This window comes from Varanus komodoensis, unplaced genomic scaffold, assembly GCF_004798865.1.
Source record: "Varanus komodoensis strain SLA01 unplaced genomic scaffold, ASM479886v1 scaffold101, whole genome shotgun sequence".
Taxonomy (NCBI): domain Eukaryota; kingdom Metazoa; phylum Chordata; class Lepidosauria; order Squamata; family Varanidae; genus Varanus; species Varanus komodoensis.
Window position 1 is genome coordinate 1,424,812 of NW_025335275.1, and position 16,201 is coordinate 1,441,012.

General features: G+C 43.0%; 1 protein-coding gene and 1 pseudogene across 1 annotated transcript in view; one reads left to right on the top strand and one right to left on the bottom strand.

Moving 5' to 3' along the window:
• The window catches only part of TRPC4 (transient receptor potential cation channel subfamily C member 4), a 143,510-nt gene that overhangs the window by 110,987 nt on the left and 16,322 nt on the right, over window positions 1–16,201 (top strand). Inside the window, exons 7-9 of the mRNA XM_044419329.1 lie at window positions 437–632; window positions 2,691–2,885; window positions 11,441–11,482. Of these exons, the coding sequence (XP_044275264.1) occupies window positions 437–632; window positions 2,691–2,885; window positions 11,441–11,482 (433 nt within the window). The remainder of the gene's footprint in view (window positions 1–436; window positions 633–2,690; window positions 2,886–11,440; window positions 11,483–16,201) is intronic.
• Window positions 1,701–1,870, bottom strand: LOC123017766 (annotated as a pseudogene).

Genomic DNA, 16,201 nt, shown 5'->3' on the forward strand with positions numbered 1-16,201 from the left:
ATTTTCACTGTTTATTGTTTGCGTTAGTTGATTTTGGCAATGCAATTTGTTGGCCATATTTTGATTTTACAACATTTTTATGTGTGTTAAACTTTTTTTTTTTGTAAAGAAACTAGTGAAGGATTATACCCTGAAAAAGAGTATATATTTTTTTAATAAAGACCTTCCTGCCATTAAAAATTCTTCACAGAGCTAGTAAGAGAATGAGATTTCCAATGCTGGATAACTGAAGTGGCTTCTCTAACTTCATTTCATTTCAATGCCTTGTTTGATGTTTTAAGTGTAAAAATTATATCCAAAATACTAGTGAAAATATGTCATATAAAAACAGTATTTGTTTTCTTAAAGATCTTGTCATATATGTATAGGCAACCATGCAAATACTCATGGAATGCAGTTTGTAACAACCATTTTTTTTCTTTTCATTTTTTTCCAGTTTGTTTGAAACCCTCCAGTCACTGTTTTGGTCTGTCTTTGGACTTATCAACCTCTATGTGACCAATGTTAAAGCACGGCATGAATTTACTGAGTTTGTTGGCGCCACGATGTTTGGTACCTACAACGTCATCTCTCTGGTTGTCCTGCTCAACATGTTGATTGCTATGATGAACAATTCCTACCAGCTCATTGCTGTCAGTTTCTTGTTTTGCTTCTTACTTATTTTGAAAGCCATTTCTGCCAACTGACTGAAATTTCACTCCTCTGAAAAATAACACATCCTGCTTCTCTTACAAAGTGAACACGCAGACCTCTCCACTCAATGTTGTTTCTTCTTCTTTTCCCCATTTAACTGCTTACTTAGAACCGAATACAGAAATGAACTCAATGATAACAAGGAAGTTGAAAAAGTGGATGAGGAAAATAAGAGCTCCTTCTCTTTCTGGACCAGAGTCCCTCTATGCAAGGAGAGGGTCTGGCACAGCTCAGATACAGTACATTCACACACACACTTTGCATTGCAGTGGATCTTGCAGGAGCCCAAAAGTTTTCTCTGGGGATCCTCTAGAGCAAGCTGAGCAAGGGTTGGTGACTGCAAAGACAGATGGGGTCCCTGGCAGCTATGCCAAAGTATGTTTGGGCATTTTGGCTTAGCTCTCTGAGTGCTTGCCTAGGTCCACTTGGCCAGAGCAGCAAGATTTTCTGCCTTCCGGCCAAGTGGCTCTCCAGCATTTTGGCTTGCTACTGCTCTTGAATGAACTGAGTTCAGGCATCATAGCAAGTTCAGCAGTAGCTGGGAAACTAGTATGAACCATGATACTTTGGGATGACGTATAAACCCACACTTATGCCTTATACATCATTTCCCTTTAATTATATTTTATTACCACTGTAGAAGTCCCAGGGAAAGAGACTGAAGTAAGAAGGGCCAAACATTTATCATCACTACTACTGCTACTACTACATTGCATTTCTATCCAGCCCTTTTTGTTTTTGCATTTGGGTCACTTTAGTTTGTTGGCAGACTTTCTGGTTGAAGCCCATCACCACAGACAGCAAGGTACAAAATATCTACAAGCCTACCTGCTTAGAGAGGTTTTCTTGGTTTTCGTGGGACACCATGTAGCACTCCCTTGCTGAGGAGTAGAAATCAAAGTGATTACTCCATTTCATGGACTTGGCATCTGGCACTTTCAGAGATGCACAGCCTAGAAGCACCAGGGAGAGCAGGTCTGAACCACTCAGCCTGACCCTGTCACTGCTTAGTCATCCCTTTTGAACTTGCCATTGATCTAGGGGACACAATCAAGAAACAGTGTCCGATCTGTGGCCCACATCAACTCCACAGCACCCACCAAGCCCCCTGTGGCCTTCACAGACATCCAGTTGTTCAGTGCTGAGTGTAGCATGGCCCCATGAATTTCCTGAGCATCTTGCCACCTGCTACAGCCAGCCTGAAAGTCACATTCCTCCTCTTCCTTTTGTGCTGCCATGGCTTCCATTTGCCCACTGATCTAACTTGGAAGGAAGGGAGGTTTGGAGCATGGGATCTGGCAGGAAGGGAGGTTTGATGCTTGCAGATTATAGGTAGGAGGGGACTTTTTAAACTCACAATTCTCCCCACCCCCAGCTCATATCAGATTGTCTTGAGGAATAAGACAGTCCATTTCCAAATGGGATTGAAATATTCGTGTTTATTTTCCAAGACAAATTTACATGAGGTGGTAGGGAGTTAGTCCATCTGCACCTTTCTTCTTGTTAAATTTCTGTTATGAACAATCCAAGAGCTTCTTTGCCTGCTGTCAGTTTGAGATTTACTATCTTATTGAGCTGATAATAAGCATAATGGGAGCTTCCCTTCAGCTCCTGCACAGCCTTCAAATCTGCTCTGTGAGGTAAGGGTTAGTTAGGAGATGTTCACCTGGAGGAGGTATTTGATCCACCACCAGCATCTGCTCCATTAGCAGATGAACAACATGGGATACAAAGTTGAATACTACTTTATTTATCCTTAGCTATTTTCCCTCAAAGCAGCTTACAAGAAAAAAATTGATCACAATCAAATACTGATTAAAGATCACAGAAAGATCACAGAAAACAGCCGTAAAGCCAAAGGAGATAGCATACAACATTAGGGAGCAAATAATAAAATGTCTGATGGGATAATGAAAGTTTTCAGTATGCAACTTAAAACAGGAACAGAGGAAATTTACCATAAATGAAAATATGTTTGTCACATTTCCTGTATTCAGGATCATGCAGACATAGAGTGGAAATTTGCTCGAACCAAACTTTGGATGAGTTACTTTGAAGAAGGAGGAACTCTGCCCACTCCCTTCAATGTCATCCCAAGTCCAAAGTCCCTGTGGTATCTGATCAGGTGGTTGTGGAGACAATTATGCAAGAGAAAAATCAGAAAGAAACCTGAAAGTTTTGGAACCATAGGGGTAAGCAAAACATTTCTGTTTTCCTCTCAACCATGTTTTCTTCTCTACCATATGTCTTTACATATATGTGTGCATCATGAAAAGTAGAGGCCAGCATATGAAGACCAAATGCTGACAAATTGTTTCCTGGGCCAGTTATGCTACCGTTCTAATCTCTTGTACTATGCTTCAGGCTTCTTTGAAGATGAATGCAAAGTGAAAGCACACATGCCCTTTCCTTTTCATGTTAAGGATAGGTAGAATCCACTGCTGTTGCCAATGCCTCACAAAACGTTTCCAGAGTTGCAAATTTGGAAAGGCTTAACTCCATTGCCTCATATCTTTTGAATCCACTACCACTAAGCACACAACAAATATTCAATTATAAATACCCCCTAAACTACAAGTAAAAAGGACTTCAAAACAACATTTGGGATAAGGGAAATTTATTTTGAGATATATTTATGATGTGGGTATGAAGTACAAATCTAAAGCATAATTTCACTGTGCCTGTTAACTGTCATTTAACAGAATGTTAGACTTATTCACCCGATTAGAATTTTTTGGTGAAGTTGCGTCCTCCTTGTGTTTGTTGAAGGATGAACCCAGTGAGGTAAGGGTGAGATGAGCGGTAAACAGTGCATCTCATCAGAAGCCATTCCGTCAATCACCTCTTAGGACAGTGCAATTTCTTTGGGCTTTCAAAGCTATTTCATTCTTTTAAATTAAATCATTCTTTTAATAAATTGTAAATAAATTTTACCCACAGTGACACATGTATTAAGGAATGTGTATAGCATATATATCTCTTCATGAATCACAGCCTTGCTGTGGCGAAGGAGCTTCTGTAGCACAATGAAGCTATGAGCTATGCCATTGGGGGCACCCAAGACAGAAAGGTCATAGCAGAGAGCTCTGACAAAAGGTGATCCACTGGAGAAGGAAATGGCAACCCACTCCAGTACCTTCGCCATGAAAACCCCATGGACAGTACCAAAAGGCAAAAAGATATGACGTCGGAGGAGGAGTCCCTCAGGTCAGAAGATGTCCAATGTGCTACTGGGGAAGAGCAGAGGGCTAGTACTAGTAGCGCCAGAAAGAATGAAGCAACTGGGTCAAAGCCGAAAGGACACTCAGTTGCAGTTGTATCTGGTGGTGAAAGGAAAGTCCAATGCTGTAAAGAAAAATACTGCATAGAAACCTGGAATGTAAGATCTATGACTCAAGGTAAGTTAGATGTGGTCAAACATGAGATGACAAGACTGAACATCGACATCTAGGAAATCAATGAATTAAAACGGACAGGAATGGACGAATTTAATTCAGACAACCATCATATATAACACTGTGGGCAAGAATCCCTCAAAAGAAATGGAGTAGCTTTATAGTAAATAAAAGAGTAGGAAAAGCGGTACTGGGATACAATCTCCAAAATGACAGAATGATCTCAGTTCGAATCCAAGGCAAACCATTCAACATCATAGTAGTCCAAGTCTATGCCCCAACCACTGATGCTGGAAGAGGCTGAAGTTGACTGTTCCTATGAAGACCTACAACACCTGCTAGAACTCACACGAAAAAATGATGTCCTTATCATCATGGGGGATTGGAATGCTAAAGTAGGAAGTCAAAAGATAACTGGAATAACAGGCAAGTTTGACCTTGGAGTACAAAATGAAGCAGGGCAAAGGCTGACAGAATTTTGTCAGGAAAATATGCTGGTCATAGCAAACACTTTTTTCCAACAACCCAAGAGGCAGCTCTACACATGGACCTCACCCGATGGTCAACACTGAAATCAGATTGACTATGTGCTCTGCAGCCAAAGATGGAGAAGTTCTATCCAGTCAGTAAAAACAAGACCAGGAGCTGATTGTGGCTCAGATCATGAGCTTCTTGTTGCAAAATCCAAGTTTAAATTGAAGAAAGCAGGCAAAACACTAGGCCACTCCGGTACAACCTAAATCATATTCCTTATGAATATGGAGTGCAGGTGACAAATTTAAGGAATTAGATCTGATAAACAAGAGTGCCTGAAGAACAACATTGTACAGGAAGCAGCAACTAAAACCATCCCAAAGAAAAAGGAATGCAAGAAAGCACAATGGCTGTCTGAGGAAGCTTTACAAATAGCTGAGGAAAAAAGGGAAGCAAAAGGGAAGGAAAAAAGGGAAAGATGCCCCCAACTGAATACAGAATTCGAGAGAATAGCTAGAAGAGATAAGAAGGCCTTCTTAAATGAACACTGCAAAGAAATAGAGGGAAACAATAGAATGGGAAAAACAAGAGATCTCTTCAATAATATTGGAGATATGAAGGGAATAGTTCATGCAAAGATGGGCATGATAAAGGACAAAAACCAAAGCAACCTAACTGAGGCAGAAGAGATTAAGAAGAGGTGGCAAGGTTACACAGAAGAACTATACAAGAAAGATCTTAATGTCCCTGATAACCACAATGGGATGCTCACTGACCTCAAGCCAGACATCCTGGAAAGTAAAGTCAAATGGACCTTAGGAAATCTTAGCAACAACAAAGCTGATGGGGGAGACAGTATTCCAGCTGTGCTATTCAAAATCCTAAAAGACGATGCAGTAAAAGTGCTACAATCAAATATGCCAGCAAATTTGGAAAACTCAGCAGTGGCCACAGGATTGGAAAAGGTCAGTTTACATTCCAGTTCCAAAGAAGGGCAATGCCAAAGAATGTTCGAACTACTGCACCATGGCACTCATTTCACATGCTAGCAAAGTTATGCTCAAAATCCTACAAGCTAGGTTCCAGCAGTATGTGGACCGAGAACTACCAGAAGTACAGGCAGGATTTCGAAGAGGCAGAGGAACTAGAGATCAAACTACCAACATACACTAGATCATGGAGAAAGCTAGAGTTCCAGAAAAAATCTACTTCTGCTCCATTGACTATGCTAAAGCCTTTGGTTGTGTGGATCACAACAATTGTGGCATGTTCTTAAAGAGATGAAAGAAACAGACCATCTTATTTGTCTCTTGAGAAACCTGTATGTGGGTCAAGAAGCAACAGTGAGAACTGGGCATGGAACCACTGATTGGATCAAAATTGGGAAAGGAGTACAGCAAGGCTGTATATTGTTGCCCTGCCTATTTAACTTATATGCGGAGCACAGCATACGAAATGCTAGGCTAGATGGGATTAAAATTACCAGAAGGAATATCAACAACCTCAGATATGCAGATGATACCATTCTAATGGCAGTAAGTGAAGAGGAACTAAAGAGCCTCTTGATGAGGGTGAAAGAGGAGAGTGCAAAGGTTGGCTTGAAACTCAACATTAAGAAAACTAAGATCATGGCATCCTGTCCTATCACTCCCTGGCAAATAGTTGGGAAGAAATAGAGGTAGTGACAGATTTTATATTATTGGGCTCCAGGATCACCGCAGATGGAGACTCCAGCCAAGAATTTAAAAGACACTTGCTCCTTGGGAGGAAAGGTATGGCAAATCTAGACAGCATATTCAAAAGCAGAGACATCACCCTGCCAACAAAAGTGGGTATAGTCAAGGCTATGGTTTTCCCAGTTGCAATGTATGGCTGCGAAAGTTGGACCATAAGGAAGGCTGAGCACTGAAGAATTGAGGCCTTTGCATTGTGGTGCTGGAGAAGACTCCTGCGAGTCCCTTGGACTGCAAGGCAATCAAACCAGTCAGTCCTAGAGGAGATCAACCCTGACTGCTCTTTAGAAGGTCAGGTACTAAAGCTGAAGCACAAACACTTTGGCCACCTAATGAGGAGGAAGGACTCATTGGAGAAGACCCTAATGCTGGGAATGATTGAAGGCAAAAGAAGAGGACGGCAGAGAATGAGGTGACTGGATGAGGTCACTGGAGAGATGGGTGTGATTCTGGGTGTCCTCCAGGGGATGGTGGAGGATAGGAGAACCTGGAGGGATGTTTTCCATGGGGTCGCAAAGGGTTGAGCACAACTTTGTGACTGAACAACAACAACAACATAGCATATATAATCTTGAGGCAGGCAGGATTGGTTTCCATTCCTTGTGGAACATACATTCAATAGTCAGCCTAACTGTATTCTCATAGAATCACTACATTTGCTTGTAACACTAAGTCATACTTCATGTTTCATGGTTTGTTGCTCTAGGCATACATTGTATTGCAGACAAGGAAGCCAATTGCCATTTGTTGTGGCTTGTTTACCTTATTTCTTGTTTGTTCTCTTCCACCATTTTTATGAGGGGTTTCATTTTCAGACTTCTTTTAGTGGATGCCTCCTGTGTACAAACAAACCAAGGATAAGCCTTCAAGGTTCAGGCATCACTATAAACAATGGTTTTAAAATATAAGATTTCACATTGCATGTGACTTTTTTGTGGGTATAGGTTCAGATACAATGGGCCAGTTCCCATGACACAACAGCCCATTTATAGATTATTTTAGCCTTGAGGAGATGCAGTGTATGCAACCCCAGACAAGGGGTTGTGTCATATGAACCTGGTTGATGGGCTAAAGAACCCTCACATAACCAAATAACAAATTATGAGTTATGAAGCCCAGTTCTTTTTGTAGCCTCCTTTAGGGTTTGATGTTTAAATCCCTGATCCATAAGAAATTCGTGTTTACTGACTTGCATTTTTATAGATAGGTCATTCCCATGTACGGATGGCAGTTGTGATTGCCTCCGCTCATTGGCTGCTAGTTTGCAGGTTCCTGGACCATAATGTTGTGATTAGGTAAGCCCCAGAACTTAATTTTCCAGTTGAATCTGCTACCAGGCTGCCTTTTTGCCATTAGGTCAAGGTGCTCATCTCTGGAACTCTAAGAAAAGAAAGAAAAAGAAAGAAAGAAAGAAAGAAAGAAAGAAAGAAAGAAAGAAAAGAAAGAAAGAAAGAAAGAAAGAAAGAAAGAAAGAAAGAAAGAAAGAAAGAAAGAAAGAAAGAACAGAACATAGTATTATCATACAAATGGTAATAACATACACAGGCCTGAAGTCTGCTTACCCCTACAGTGGAGGGTATCTGAACTGTTCTTCATCATGGCCTCTGTGCATCACACATTATGGGTCCTGCGCCTGTGCAGTGCCTGTTGCTGGGAAGATTAAACAGCTTTAACAGTTTTGGCAGGAGCTCCGCACCCTCCCCCCAACATAGTATAAATGGGCAGAGTCCCCGCCATTTCCTCAGTCTTGTGACCGCCATTCGCTGTGCCTCAAGCCTTTCGCTTGTCTCTCATAGCTATATTCAAAAGTTTACTATTATTCTCTTGACGTATAGCTTCTCTCTCTTTTATCCTCTTTATCCAAGTTATACCCTATCCAATCCCTCCCCTCAGTTAAAAAGTTTTTCCCCCTTTTTTCCCCTTTCCCCTTCTCCATAAACACACACACACACACACACACCCTTCTATCGTTATTCTCTTGTTAAGATTCTTCTCTCGCTCACTGTTTCCTATCTCTCTCTCCTTCGATGGCTCAGTGGGTGGCTTTCCGCAAGTGTTCCCAGTGTGGGGCTAAAATGTCTCCTACTGATCCTCATGACCTGTGCCTTCTGTGCTTAGGAGAAGGTCACAGAACTGATAAGTGTGGCCATTGCCAGTCCTTTACCAGACAGGCCCGCAAGAACCGGGAAAACCATCTGTGGAAAATGCTGTCAGACCAGGTTTTGGTCACTATGAAAAAGGTCTCAGCAGAGAGCACTGTGGCAGGTCCATTTAAGGCTGCTCCTCCTTGTCCATTGGCTGGTGGCACGACTTCTAAGGAGGCACAACGCTCCTCTCATTTTCCTCATTGAAAGCAGAAGGTGAAGAGGAAGCATCTCGAGTCCAATGAGTCCTCTGCGTTGAAAAGACCCAAAAAGAACAAGCCTGGTAAGGCAGAACACAGGCACAAGAAACATGCTAAAGTGCCTCACGTGGAATTGGTATCTACTCCATCTTCAATACTGATCACCGCTTCAATCCCAATGCCGATTGAACCTAACATTCAATTGGTCATGAAAATTATTCCACTGGGGTCTCCTCCATAGATCATTATTTCAGCTCTGTCCACTCCTGACTGTTCCAACCCCATAGTTAGAGGGTCAATGTCCGATGGTGAAATCTGGGACTCTCCACCATGGTCTCAGACTGACCTGCCACCAGCACGTTTCCCGACACCGATGCCTACTTCTCCAGAGGGATCTCCAAGGGCTCTTCAGTGCCCAGCATCAACAACAACAGCAGGCCCCAGTTCAACAGTCTAAATAGTGGGTTCTTTTTCCATATGGGGACTTTGATATGTCTCAGTCCTATGGGACCATTACCCATCCTATGGCTACTACCTGAGACCTTCCATCCGTCCTCATCACTCCACTCCTAATTCGGTGCTGAGGAACACCCCATCAACTTCTGCAGCTATTTTTGCTCAATCCCCACCCTCTCCAGGGTCATCATCGAGCCCTTCATACCACTCCGATTCGGATTCTGATGACTCTCCATGACACCAGATGCCATGATCTCCACTCAAGGTCCCGGCAATCCTGGAGATTCCCACGGCAGCTTCAGGGAAGTACTGTCAAGAATGACAAAGTCGTTGGAGATTGATGTCCAACACCGTATCGATCCCAACCAAGACAATATGACATTGTCGGGAAAGAGGATTCATCCTCCATTGCTCTTCCGTTTATTCCAACTCTCCAGTAAGTGATGACAGATACATGGCAGCTCTCGAATCAGCCGCCCCCAATATCCAGGAGGCTCGAATCAATGTACAAGGTTCGGAACAAGACATCCTGTTCCTCCTTAAACATCCCAAGCCAAATTCAATCATTATCGAGTCTTCCCAGGGTTGGGAGAACAAAGAACACTCGATGCCAAAGGACAAAGAGGGCAGAAAGATCAACATGATGTATCTTCATATCTATGCTATGGGACCCAGGCTGCACATCTCTAACTATGAAGCTACCATGGCAAGGTATCAGTACTTCCTCATGCAGAAGCTCGAGTCCCTCACCTCTGCTCTTGCAGAGCAGCAGAGGGATCTTGCCCAAATGTTCACCCGTGAGGCTATGTTGCTCTCCATCCAACAACTTAATACAGCAAGACATGTTGATTGCGACTCCAGGGCTCCTGTTGGTGCCATCGCCCTTCGTTGACACACCTGGTTACACTTGGGTAATCTTCCAGATGAAACCAAGCGGCGTGTGAAAAACATGACATTGGACGGCTCCAGGCTTTTCCACTCCGAGACAGACAAGCTGGAGAATATTCAGAAGGTTTGCCTTACAGCTTGTCGTATGCAGACACCTTCCCAGATTCGATGTAAGTGGCCTCAGCCTCACTCTCAATACCGTTAACAGCCTTATCTTAACAGTTAACCGTTCCTTCCTAAGGTCGCTTTGCCTTTTCATATCAATCAAGATATTGTCCTGCCAGCCTTCTTTCCTACAGACACCAATTGAATGTTCCTTGCATATGCTAGATGTTTGACAATGCTTAGCTTTCTATCGATCCCAAACTGAGTCCTTTAGGAAAACTAAACGCCTATTTGTCAAATACTTGGAGCATGACAAAGGATCTCCGATTACTACCCAAAGACTTTCTGAATGGATTGTAGAGAGAAATGAAGTGTCTTATCGTCTCTCCAAATTGGATCTACCTGCCATGCCTAAAGGGCACTCTACAAGGGGTGTTGTGGCTCTTCTGCTCTCTCTGCTGGCATTCCCATGCACAACATCTGCAGGGCAGCTACATGGTCTACTCCATGTACCTTCACGAGGCACTACCACCTAGATGTCAGGGCCAGCAGGACTGCTCTTTCAGCCATGGAGTTCTCGCCTCTGTTCTTCAGTGATGACACCATCCCGCGTCCAGGTGTGGCATGCTTACTAATCACCCATAATGTGTGATGCACAGAGGCCATGATGAAGAAAGGGAGGTTGCTTGCCTGGAACTGTCATTCTTTGAGTGGCCATCTGTGCATTCACACAACTCGCCCACCAGCCCCACTCAGTGTCGGTGACTGGGTTGTCAGGAATTGCCTGTTTTTATATATGTATATGCTGATTACTGTGTATACATGCTCACACATGTGCATACCTACTTTACTGTCTGTTGATAGCTGATTCCTATTTTGTCACTTCCTGTTGAATTCAATCGACTGGGTTCCACCTGAGGGCGAATGGACGGTCTTCAGTAGACTGGGGAAATGGCGGGCACTCCACCCATTTATACTTTGGGGAGGAGGGCGAGGTTCCTGCCAAAACTGTTAAAGCTGTTTAATCTTCCCAGCAACAGGCACTGTGCAGGAACAGCACCCATAATGTATGAATGCACAGATGGCCACTCGAAGAACAACAGTTACAGGTAAGCAACCTGCCTATCTGAAACAATATGGTTCCTTTTACACTAACCTTGAATTCTAATAGCAGCCAGTCTCTAAACACTCAAGATTAGGTAGGCATGTCATGAGCAGAGCTGGCTAGAGCTGGGGGTCAGACTAGATTGACCAAGAGACCCCTTCTGACTCACTATGTTTCTATGTTTCTAAGTGTCCCCAAAATGAATAACATTTGAGCCAGTTTATATGACTTTTTATCCATTTTTCAGAGGCGTGCAGCTGATAATTTAAGAAGGCATCATCAGTATCAGGTAACCAACTTGTTCTTTTACGTATTATTTGAAAGAAGTAAACATTTTTAATTAGGAATACCATCGTAAGGTGAAGATTCAATCTACAGTATGGATACTGAAGTTCAGCTGTTGGGAGCAATTATTTCAAGTCCCCCTTCAGCTGAATGCTACCCTATTTATTTTCTATTAGAAAATAAATTTTCTATAAATTTTCTATAATTTTTTTATTTTCTATTAGAAAATAAATAAATGATTATGTCTGGATGCATAAACTCTTGTGCAAGCTTGCCAAGAGTTTATGAAGGTTAACGTACAACAGCACATATCTCAGTGAAAATGAAGGAGGGTTGCATTCCTGTTTGATTGCACCACTGGATGCACATTCAGCTGAGGATGTCATTGAAAGTAATGGACATTCATCTTTGGATTCATCCCTAGCTTAAATAGTTTTCAAATGTGACATTAAAAAGTAGTTTTGGACCTTTTTGGTGCTATTTCTGGCATGAGTATATCATCTTCATGTACAGTCTAGGCCAGCCTTGCTAGGCGGGCTAGGAATTCTGAGTATTGTAGCCCAACACATCCAAAGACAATGTAGGTTTCCATTCACTTTCTAGACTTTTTTGAGTGCAAACCAATGCTTAGATCCTACATTAAACACACTTGTGCGCGCACACACTAAGAGAAAGGTGGAGTACTGCTGGGTGGTATCTGGTAAGCACAGTTCAGTGGACCAAAAGAAAGAAAATCAGCAAGAGAACAAAAACCAGTAGGTTCAAGTTGCAGATTTAAACAGACTATGAGAAAGAAAGAAAGAAAGAAAGAAAGAAAGAAAGAAAGAAAGAAAGAAAGAAAAACATAGGAAAGTTCAAATAATGGAGCCACTGAAATTTTTTGATTTTCTGGTTGTCTATGCTACAGTACATTTGCAGAGCACGGAGCCACTAAACCCTGTGGAACCTTGGGATGTGTGAGGAATCTGTTTAGGGATGGGAATCCATTGGATTCCTTTGGACTCAGCTCCTGGGAGTCCAGGCTGCTTTGCCAATGTCTGAGTTTCTGGCAAATGCTCCCAGTATTTCCACGGCCTTCTCCGGGAATTTATTTATTGAATTTCTATACCACGACTTAACCAAAAAAGTCTCTCTGGGATTGAGCCACACCCAACACTGCTCTTGCCAGCTGCACTGGCATGGGAAAGAAGATTAGTTTCTGGGAATGGCACCTGACATGCCATCTTGTAGTGCCCCTCTTTTGCATCCTGCAGCCACTTTTTGGGCAGCTGCACTTTACAGGGAAGGTTGCCAGTTGCACAGCTGGAGTTTCCAAGTCGTCGTGGAATTCCTTTTGGCTCAGCTCACTTTTCAGGACCCTGCCAACCAAAAGAAGAAGTCTGCTAGAGGGAGGGATTACAAAAGGATTTGTTCCAACTCTAGTGGAATCTACTTGCGGATGGAAGTAATGTTGAGCTGTAAGAAGACCTACACTATTTTCTATATAATTATTCATGACACTGACATCCTGCCTTTCCTTCAAGGCACTCAGGGTCATAAACATGGTTCTGCTGCTCTTCTGTTTCTCTTAAGGACACCCTTGTGAGGTTGATTAGATCAAGAGTGTGATTGGTCCAGGGTCACACCAGAAATTTCATGGCTTTAGTAAGGATTTCAACCTTGCCCTGCCTGACTGCATCATTGTGCTGTGCTGTTTCATTGTGCTACGCTGTGCTTAGCCATATCCTGCCATGTCTGACCTTGCCCCAACTTGCCCCACCTCACTGTTTTCTACCTAGCCTTGCTTATCACACCTTCACTGCTCCTAAATGCTACCCGGTTATCTTGCTTCGAGGTACCTGCACCCTGTCCTGTTTGTCTTCCTGGTTCCTGGCACTGAATAATTGAATCATAGAAAGCAGAGTTGGAAGGGACCAGAGTGCCATCATGTCCACCCCTTGCTTTGTACAGGACTCGAAGTTCAACCACCCTCCTCAGATGGCTGTTCAGTTGCATCACGAGTGCTTCTAGTGTGGGAAGAATTCCTACCTAGAGAATTGAATCCATTGCCATAGTGCTGGAAAGGTAAGGAAGTTCTTCTTATGTTCAATTGGGAGCTGGCCTCCTGTAGGTTGAGCATTCTGTGTCCTACACTGTGAGAAGATTGAGAAGAGATCCTATTCTTCCTCTTTGTAACAGCCTTTCAAGTACTTGAAAAGTTCTATTGTATCCTTCATCTTCTCTTCTCAGGGCAAAATATGCCCAGTTTTTTCAATCTCTCCTCATAGGGCTTTGTTTCCAGTCCCTGCATTATCCTTCTTGTCCTCCTCTGAAGCCTTTCTAGTTTGTCTGCATTTTATTTAAACTGTGGTGCCCAGAACTGGACACAGCACTCCGGATGAGGCCTAACCAGTGCTATGTAAAGGGCAACTAGTACTCTATGTGATTTGGAAGTGATCTTTATTCTGTCTTCTAGGGTGTTTGCTATTCCATCCAGTTTTGTATCATCTGCAAATTTGATTATCTTACCTTGTACTTCCCCATCTTAATCATTAATAAAGATGTTGAAGAGCACTGGCCCCTGTACTGAACCCTGTGACACCCCTCTCCATCCAATTTGAGAAGGTGCCATTGTGTTATTTGTATCTGATTTGTGTCTGATTTAGCAGCCAATTAAGGATCCACCTAATAGTTTTTCCACCCAGTCCAGTTTTTGCTAATTTGCTTATCAGAATGTCATGTGGCACTACGAGTATGGCAAAAGCTTTGCCGAAGTCTGGGTAGATTATGTCCACAATGATCCCTTTGGGATCATTTGAGAGTCAAAAAATTAGATTAAATTAGTCTGACAGGATTTATTTTTGATAAATCCATGCTGGCTTCCATTTATCACTGCATTTTCTTCAAGATGTTTGCAGACTGACTTTTCAATAATTTGCTGCAGAATTAAGGGATTGACATCAGACTAACTGGTCTATCGTTCCCAGCTTCATCTTTTTTCCCTTTTTTGAAGACAGGGACAACATTAGCCCTTCTCCAGTTGAGGGGCACCTTCACAAGCTTAGCTTGTGGTCCCAGAATCCAAATCTCTCTTTACAGCACCAGCATCGTAGCCAGTCATTCACTTGAAGGATTTTTCTTTCCCTAACAGTTCCTCTTCCATGTACTGGTAGGATTGAGGAGAAGACTATGTGAGCCCCAGTGTTTTTTATTTTCCTCCCTAGAGCCTCGAAGTAGAGCTTCTCATGACAGTGTCGTTAGTTCCCATGTGGAAGAGAAGGAAGGGTTATTTGTCAGTGCGTGGTATGAGCTGTGTGAACTTGCTAGTCATATCTTTAACCTTGGTGCCAGGGAGGCAGCATACTTGGTGAATCTCTGGGTCATCATGACATGCACATTTTTCCATTCTGTGCAAAAGGGAATCTCCCACAACTAGCACTCTTCTCCTTTTGTTGCAAATTTTGCTATCCTTATCCTTGTTGGGCCTTTTATCTCTGAAAAAGAGTTATCCGGCGTGTTGTGAAGTTCTTTCACAGTCCCTACTTCAAGTTCCTTGAAGCGGTTCAAGAGTTCCACTACTTGCACAGGTGCAGAGTGATTTCTAGGTCATCTTCTTCTAACTGTCACCCTGTTCCACTGAGTTTCCTCCTTTTCCCTTCCCTCAGGGTTCGCTTCTGCCGCCTTGGCTTGCTGTAGCTCTTCTTCCTTCCAGGCTACACTTACCTGTTGCAGCTCCTCCACTCAATCTAGAAACTCTTTCTTTTCTTTTATTGTCTGGAGAGTGGACACTCGCTGCTGCAGTTCTCTCACCTTTTCCTCCAATATGGGTACTAGTGTGCAGCAGTTGCAGTTGTTGCAGGACACGACTGCGGGGTCTCCTCGGTGCATTGCTCATGCCATGAAGGGGGGAATTAAGGTGAAATAAAGGAGAGAAACAAAGAGGGGGGATGTTCGGGACCTCCCCCTGGACCTTCCCCTTGCCCTCCCCTGCCGAACTCCTGGTCGCTTGCTCCCCGGGAGCTTGGCTGCTTATATCCTAGAGGCCCTAGACCAGAGTCATGAACCAGAATTTGACCCTTTTGCAGCCACATCACATGGTTGACTCATATTCAGCTTGTGAGGTACAGGACTTTGAAGATCCTTGTCACTTGCAAGTATTCTTGAACCGAGTTTTCCCCATCTTGTAACAACGCATTTGGTTTCTTTTCCTAGGTGAAGAACTTGAATTTTATGTTTGTGCCCTCAGCCCAGCGTTCCAACCTACCAAGAGTCTTTCTGTCTTCCAGGGTATTAGTTATCCCACCCAGTTTTGGGTCATCTGCAAGTTTGATCATTGTCCTTGCACTACTATCCATCCAAATCATTAATAAAAATGAGGAAGAGCACTGGGCCCAAGACTGAACCAGGCAGTGTTCCATCTCGTACCTCCCCCAGTTTGAGAAGGTGCCATTGAGGAGCACTCTTTGAGTCCAATTCTGTAGGCAACTCTGGATCAACCTGATAGTTTTTCCATCTAGCCCACTTTTAGCTAGTTTGCTAATCAGAATATCAGGGCATTTTGTCAAAAGCTTTGCCAAAGGCAAGATATATTATGTCCACAGCATTGCCACAATCCATCCGGGAGGTTACCCAATCAAAACACAAAATCAGATTAGTCTGGCAGGATTTGCTCTTGACAAACCCATGCTGGCTTCTAGTGATCATTACATTGTTTTCAAGGTGTTTGGCAACGGACTGCTTGATA